General features: G+C 29.8%; 3 protein-coding genes across 3 annotated transcripts; all 3 read left to right on the top strand.

Annotated features, from left to right (window-relative positions):
* Positions 1-2,108, top strand: OCT59_009087 (Homospermidine synthase 1; the record flags this gene model as incomplete). Its single annotated transcript, XM_066133299.1, has 5 exons — positions 1-261; positions 341-1,537; positions 1,608-1,701; positions 1,770-1,876; positions 1,956-2,108. 5 exons carry the CDS (start codon positions 1-3, stop codon positions 2,106-2,108), a joined length of 1,812 nt encoding a protein of 603 aa, XP_065999750.1.
* Positions 2,109-4,140: 2,032 nt separating this feature from the next.
* Positions 4,141-4,776, top strand: OCT59_009086 (70-kilodalton heat shock protein; the record flags this gene model as incomplete). The annotated part of the gene is made up of 4 exons (XM_066133298.1): positions 4,141-4,163; positions 4,315-4,327; positions 4,469-4,529; positions 4,610-4,776. The coding sequence occupies 4 exons, from the start codon at positions 4,141-4,143 to the stop codon at positions 4,774-4,776; spliced, it is 264 nt and encodes an 87-aa protein (XP_065999749.1).
* A 51-nt stretch (positions 4,777-4,827) lies between these two features.
* OCT59_009085 (uncharacterized protein) lies at positions 4,828-6,905 on the top strand (the record flags this gene model as incomplete). Its single annotated transcript, XM_066133297.1, has 8 exons — positions 4,828-4,857; positions 4,969-5,194; positions 5,322-5,690; positions 5,971-6,107; positions 6,177-6,263; positions 6,346-6,451; positions 6,546-6,652; positions 6,735-6,905. The coding sequence occupies 8 exons, from the start codon at positions 4,828-4,830 to the stop codon at positions 6,903-6,905; spliced, it is 1,233 nt and encodes a 410-aa protein (XP_065999748.1).
* Between the last annotated feature and the right edge of the window lie 1,187 nt (positions 6,906-8,092).

Genomic DNA, 8,092 nt, shown 5'->3' with positions numbered 1-8,092 from the left:
ATGAGTGGAAAAGCAGTCGGCATTGATTTAGGAACGTCATATTCCTGTGTTGGTGTTTGGCAAAATGATAGAGTTGAAATTATTGCAAATGACCAGGGTAATCGTACAACACCATCATATGTATCTTTCACTGATACAGAAATTCTTATTGGAGATGCGGCCAAAAATCAAGTTGCTATGAATCCTAATAATACTGTATTTAGTATTCATCGTCTCATTGGTCGTAATTTCAATGATCAGGACGTTCAATCTGATATGAAGGTGTGTTCTAAAAAAAAAAATTATTTGATTAAAAATTAGTATTTATAAGACAATTAAGAAATCTTTATAAAATAATTAGCATTGGCCGTTCAAGATTATAAACAAGAATGGCAAACCAGTTATCAATGTAGAATATAAAGGAGAAAAAAAAGATTTCACACCCGAAGAAATTTTATCCATGGTATTGGTGAAAATGAAAGAGACCGCAGAAGCATTCCTTGGCACACGAGTTAATAATGCTACAATTACAGTACCAGTTTACTTTAATGATTCTCAACGTCAAGCTATAAAAGATGCTGGTTTGATTGCCGGTTTAAATATACTTCGCATTTATACTGGACCAATTGCAGCGGCTATTGCTTACGGATTGGATAACAAAGCTCCTGGAGAACAAAATGTTCTTTTCTTTGATTTGGGTGGTGGTACCTTTGATGTCTCTCTCTTAATTATTGAAGAGGGAATTTTTGAAGTAAAAGCCGTTGCTGGTGATAATCATCTTGGTGGTGAAGATTTTGACAATCGTCTTGTAAATCATTTTGTACAAGAATTCAAAAGAAAATTTAAAAAAGATATTTCATCGAATGCACGTGCTGTCCGTCGTTTAAGAACAGCATGTGAACGTGCGAAACGTACACTTTCAACATCAATAAAAGCTTCCATTGAAATTGATTCTCTTTATGAAGATATTGATTTCTATACCTCTTTGACGCGTGCCAGATTTGAAGAATTAAATCAAGATCTACTTCGTTCTACAATGGAACCTGTTGAGAAAGTACTTCGGGATAGTAAAATTGACAAAAGTCAAGTCCATGAAATTGTTTTAGTTGGTTGTTCAACTTATATTCCTAAGATTCAAAGACTGGTATCTGAATTCTTTAATGGTAAAGAACCAAACAAATCTATCAATCCTGCTGAAGCCGCAGCCTATGGTGCTGCCGTACAAGCTGCTATTTTATCTGGTGATATTTCTGAAAAGATTCAAGATCTATTTTTACTTGATGTCGCTCCTTTATCTCTGGGTATCGAAACTGCTGGTGGTGTTATGACACCACTTATTAGACGTAATACTACAGTACCCACTAAGAAATCTGAAATTTTTTCTACGTATCTTGATGATCAGTCTAGTATATCAATTAAAATATATGAAGGTGAACGTACTCGAACAAGAGATAATAACTTGCTAGGAACATTCAATTTGACTGGGATTTCTCCAGCACCAAGAGGTGTTCCACAAATTGAAGTTACCTTTGATTTTGATGCAAATGGCATCTTGAACGTTTGTATTTATATATAAATATTATATAATTTATTAAATTAATTATATTTAACTTTCTAATCAATTATAGGTTTCCGCTGTTGATAAAATAACCGGAAGATCAAATAAGATTACCGTCACTAATGACAAAGGACGATTGTCAAAAGAAGAAATCGAACGCATGGGTTTGAATCATTTTTAATATTCATGTTTTAATAATCATATGTAATATAAGTTATTTTAATAATTACAGTTACCGAAGCCGAAAAATATCATGCAGAAAGAAAAAAATATGCACAAAAAATAGAAACACAAAATTTCTTGGAATCCTATGCATACAACTTACTTAACGTTGCTCAAGTAGGTTTCTCAGTTTGTTATTAAAGTTCTCTCTACTTGATAATTTATAATTTCATTTTTAAAATGTACCTGAATTTAGAATATCGATAATATAAAGAATAAACTTCATGATGTAACACAAAAATCGGTTGCATGGCTTGAGAATAACCAAGATGCAAGAAAAGATGAATATGAACGTGAACAAAAACTACTTAAAGGAACTGTCGACCAAATAATGAATAAACTTAAATAACATAAATATTTCTTCATAGCTTTCCTAATTCAAGAATATTAAGTACGGTTTATCTTATACTGAATAAAATCGAAGGTCATAGTACTATATTTAACAAAAAAGTTGATAAGAATAAGTTAAAGAATGATTATTATATAAGTGATTAATTATTTTGAACTTATATTTTTTATTGTTAGAAGATTATACATTAGTCCTGTATTTTTTTTACACTTGTACAACGAATGATGGACTTTTAGCCCGTGTAAACTCCATTCTGGGACTTTAACACTAAATTGACGGTTACTAATTTCCTAGTATTATAAGACTCGGCCTGAAAGACTGGCAAAATATTTTCCTAGATTTTAAATCCTTGACTCTAACTATTTTCATAAAATTTTAATACTCGTTAGATTTTAGAAATATGTAGTAGAATTTTTTTTCTAAATAGAAAAAAGTCTTAGCCTTTAATTCTCTATAAACGTAGGATAACGAATACCTTAAATGGTTTAATGTTTGTCTGGAAAAGTTGTCATAGTATAACGTTTGTCTGTTTACTATCATGAATCACGTGTTTTATAATAAAACAACTGTTCTCAACACAACTCTGCGTCCGAATGGATCGTATACAATACAATCATTTTATTTTTCAATGTATCATTCACAAATGTTGTAATTCGACCCAAATTCGACCCTTAAACCATCCTACTATGCCTCAAATAAATATTAATTAAACAATATATGTACAGTATGTCAAAAGCCGTTTATCAAGCAAGAGTCATTCATCAAATAATCAACTCAAGTATGTATTTTCTTGTTCCTCTTTATTGCTTTCACTGTTCCATATTAATTATATATACTAGCAACTATTGTATAAACTACTTTAGTGTCGCTCTAGCCAGCCATTTCAAAAGTGTCAAAATACAGTACACTAGCTTAAACAAATTGAAAAATACATACCACTTAAATATTCACTTTCATAATTGGTAGTTGTTACAGAACCAATATCTGTGAAATCAATCTTGTAACACGTTTTACAGATTTCATCTCTTAAATAAGTAGCTATTTTAGCTATTGGTCTTGACACCATGTCATTCAAGTGAACTTGTGATAATTGGTGTCGATATATTTTAATTGTAAGTTCCGTATGAGATTCATTCCAATCAAAATGGTCTTTTACTTATCATAAACTCTCATGATGATATCAGAATCTATTTGCTATTATCATTTATAGATTCAGTCTTATTACATTTGCGTATTCGTGTTTTCTCTGTTAAGTATTTCCACTAGTATTCAATCTCTACTATCATTGCCCGGCTTACCCGGCTAAAGTAATAATAATTTTTATTCAAATAAGAAATAATAAAATCGTCTGATTTACCAATATCACAATAACAACACATTAGTTTCACCATAAATATCCAATATAAAATTTTGTCAATTATGTAGAATATTTATTACAGTACCTTATTTAATACTTTTTAAATTCTTTATTATTAAATCTTGAGAGCGATCTCACACTCAGGTTAACGGTTAGTTGTTGAAGTTTATGATTCCACTCAAAAATTTAGCAATTAGACCTGCAAATTTGACTAAACCCTCATATTGTCTTTATGTTTTTCGCGGTTATTTCGTGCAGAAATATATTCTATAATTTGAATTTGTCATAGATAACTCTCGTCTGATTTTCAGTTCATTTAAAAAAGGATTTTTGAACATTATATCCGTGATTATCCAATTCGTTTCGTAACAAATGTGACGTTATGATAACTTACATCTTAAAGTTTTTCATCTTGTTACATTCATTACATTTCTTATCTTTGTGTTTTTACAGTAACAACGCAAGTCTTGCTTGGTAATCTTTAAAAATATATTGTACTGTAAAATTTATGCAATACCAAAATGATCAGCATACACGGGATTTCAATTCGACGATTAAAAAAAATTTTTTTTTTTTTTAGACATTACCTTACGCTAAGACAATATGATAATATAAAAACTCGTTTCAACCCATCTAACATAGTTACAACCCATCTAACTTAAGGTAGGTCATATTATGATTTATGAGTTATATGAATGGTTATAGTCAATGTCTTTATTTCATTTTTTTTAGTTGTTTTTCTATTTCCATTTCTTTATTATATTTTTATTAAAAAAATCTTGCTCTAACTTCATTTTTTCTTCTGTAATTCCTTACATGCAAAAATAATTTTAGAAGTAAACATTGAAGGAAACTTAAAATTGTAAAATTGCATTTTTAGTACTTTTATCTTTATTCTTCTATTACCTTTTCCCTTGTGAAGGATTGTTTTGAACGAATTTTAAATAGAGTGGCTTAGTATTAACATGTGATGTTACAATAATCTACATATTATATTTTTTAGATCTTGAGCACAAAATGCAATGTCCCAAACTCACAATTTATACAATCGAATGGTAAGCCTGGTATGTATAAGTATAATCTTGACATAAAGTGTCCGACAAAAAAATTTTTTTTTCTTACTTTGTTACTTTTTATATTATAGTCGGTATTGATTTTGGAACGTCATATTTCTGCGTCGGTGTTTGGCAAAATGATGATAGAATTGAAATTATTGCAAATGATCAGGATAATCGTATAACACCATCATATGTAGCTTTCACTGATACAGAAATTCTTATTGGAGATGCGGCAAAAATCAAGCTTCTATGAATCAACATAATACTATATTTAGTGTTCATCATCTCATTGGTCGTAATTTCGATGACCGGGAACGTCCCATCTGATATAAAGGTATGTTCTATATAAAATGAAAAATTTCATTAAAAAATAAATATATTTTTTTTGATCGAAAATTAGTGTTTACTAAGGATTTTTTACAATATAAAATATTTATTGTATTAGAATTTGCCATTCAGGGTTATAAATAAGAATAACAAACTAGTCATCGATATAGAATACAAAGGGAAAAGGGTAGATTTCACGCCCGAAGAAATTTTATCCATGATATTGGTAAATGAAAGAAACCGCAGAAGCATTCCTTGGTACACAAGTTATATATATTACAATTACAGCACCAGTAGTACCAGTTGCTTTAATTATTTTCAACGTCAAGCTATAGGAGATGCTGGTTTGATTGCCGGTTAAATGTACTTCGTATCTTTATTTAATCAACTGCAGCGGCTGTTGCTTATGGATTGGATAACGAAGCTCCTGGAGAACGTAATGTTCTTGTTTCTCTCTTTTAACTATTGAAGAAGGGATTTTTGAAGTAATAGCCGTTGCTGGTGACAATCATCTTGATGGTGAAGATTTTGACAATCGTCTTGTAAATCATTTTGTACAAGAATTCAAAAGAAAATTTAACAAAGATATTTGTTCCAATGCACGTGCTATCAGTCGTTTAAGAACAGCATGTGAACATGCGAAACGTACACTTTCAATATTATCCATTGTAATTGATTCTCTTTTCGAAGATATTGATTTTTATACCTCTTTGACACGTGCCAGATTTGAAGAATTGAATAAAGATTTATTCAGCTCTACAATAGAACCTGTTGAGAAAGTACTGCGAGATGCTAAAATTGATAAAAGCCAAGTCCATGAAATTTTCATGGTTGTTCAACGTATATTCCTAAGATTCAAAAGATGATATTAGAATTCTTTGACGACAAAGTACCCAAAAAATCTATCAATCCTGCTGAAGCTGTGTTACTGTACAAGCTGCTATTTTATCTGGTGATACTTCTGAAAAGAATTAAGATCTACTTTTACTTGATTTTCAACATTCGTCTCTGGGTATTGAGACTACAAGTGGTGATATATTAAGCGTAATACTATATTTCCTACCAAGAAATCTGAAATTTTTCTGCGTATTCTGATAATCAACCTGCTGTGATAATAAAGTATATGAAGGAGAATGTACTCGAGCAAGTGGTAATAATTTGCTAGGATCATTCGAATTGTTTGGGATTCCTCCGGCGCCAAGAGGTGTTCCGCAAATTAAAGTTACCTTTGATGCTTATGGAAATGGCTTCTTGAACGTTTGTATCTATATAAGTATATGTAATTTAATTAAATTAATTGTATTTAACTTTTTTAATCAATTATAGATTCTGCTATTAATAAAGAAACCGGTAGATAAAATAAGATTAACGTCACTAATACTTTTGGACGATTATCGGAGGAAGAAATCGAGCGTATGGGGAATCAATTTTCAATACTCATTTTAATAATCATACAATAATAATATACTAATTTTAATTATTACACGCTCATTAGGATTGTGCGGAATTCATTGTACCGATATTTTTGTTATCATGCCCGATATTTTTAATGATGATCGACAATATAATTATATTAGCACACGCACTAATCCTAATATCACGTATAATAATATTGTTATTGAACGGGGCTATATCGGCCTTCGGCCGATATTTTGACGCCCCGTTCAATAACATACAATTATTTCATAATTACAGTTTTTAAAGCTGAAAAATATCATGCAGAAAGAAAGCAATATCAGCAAAAAATAGAAGTGCAAAATGGCCTGGAATCCTATACATACAACCTACTTAATGTAGTTCAAGTTAGTTTCTCAATTTTGTTGTTAAAGTCCTATCTACTTGATCGAATTTACAATCTCATTTTTAAAATGAACTTGAATTTAGAAAATCGATAATTTAAAGAATAAACTTCAAGATGTAACAAAAAATTCGATTACATGGATTGAGAATAACCAAGAAGCAAGTAAAGATGAATGTGAACGTGAACAAAAATTACTTGAATGGATTACCGACCAAATAATGAATGAACTTTGTAATGTAAATATTTCTTCGTAGCTTCCCTAGTAATTCAAGGATATTTTATTAAATTATAAAATAAAATCGAAGTCCATACTGTATTTAATAAAAAGTTGATAGTAATAATATGAATGAATAATTACCTTATAAATAGTTCGATTTTATATTTATATTTTTTATTATTTAGAGCGAAGCGGAAAAATAATTTAATTTTGCATTGTATTTTTTTGTACTTGTACAACGAATGATTTAATTGCGAGGGACTTTAACACTAAATTAACGGTAAATTTTGCAACCTTGACTCTTGTCAAACTATAACCTGTTAGCACATAAAATTTTTAATACTTGTGAGGTTTGGTTTACTTTATGCAGTAAATACATATTTTTTTAGAGAAATTACGTAATTATTATTATTTTTTTTTTTAGAAATAGAAGTCGGTTGGGTATTTCTTAGCCTTTATTTCTTTATAAACAAGTTGTATGATAAAAACGTCTCGATTAAAAATACTATGATAATAAATATCTTAATGTTCGTCTCGAAAAAGTTCTATCATTCTAAGAAAAATAATATTTGTCCACGTTTCAGTTCAGGATCTTAATAATGTACCGAGGAAAGATCATAAATCACGTACTTTATAATAACTCAGTACAACTATGCATCCAAATGAGATCGTATACAACCAAAAATTTGCAAACTTGCTAATAAAATTTCATGTCATATGTACTACAAAAGAACGTAATCCAACCAATCCATCTGATGGATCAATACCATTTATTTTATTTTTGGCTTTGAGGTTACTCTATTTTTAAGGCTGATTCGGCAGCTAAAGTGTGCCTTACGTAATTCACCATAATGGGCCAGGATCGAATGTGGAACATGAATCGAATAGCTTTTGACCATGGGCGGGTTCAAGTTACAATTCCTTAAGCAGTTAATCAAGAATATTCATAAAGTTTCAGATAAGTGTAAATGTAGTATAATTGTCTCAACTCTCACTCAAGTACTATTTATTTTCTTGTTTCTCATTTTACTTTCGCTGTTCTATAATTATTATAATAACTATTGTACAAATTACTTTTAGTGTTGTTCTTGCCAAACTATTCATTTTTAAATCATTAAATAGCCTTCTTTTAAACAGATTAAACAATATTAAAGGTTTACTTTTATAAGTCGCACCTGGATTTAATGTAACAGCTCAATATCTTATGACTTATATACATTTAAA

This window comes from Rhizophagus irregularis, chromosome 17 (genome assembly GCF_026210795.1).
Source record: "Rhizophagus irregularis chromosome 17, complete sequence".
Lineage (NCBI taxonomy): Eukaryota > Fungi > Glomeromycota > Glomeromycetes > Glomerales > Glomeraceae > Rhizophagus > Rhizophagus irregularis.
This window is presented reverse-complemented; position numbering and strand designations above follow the sequence as displayed.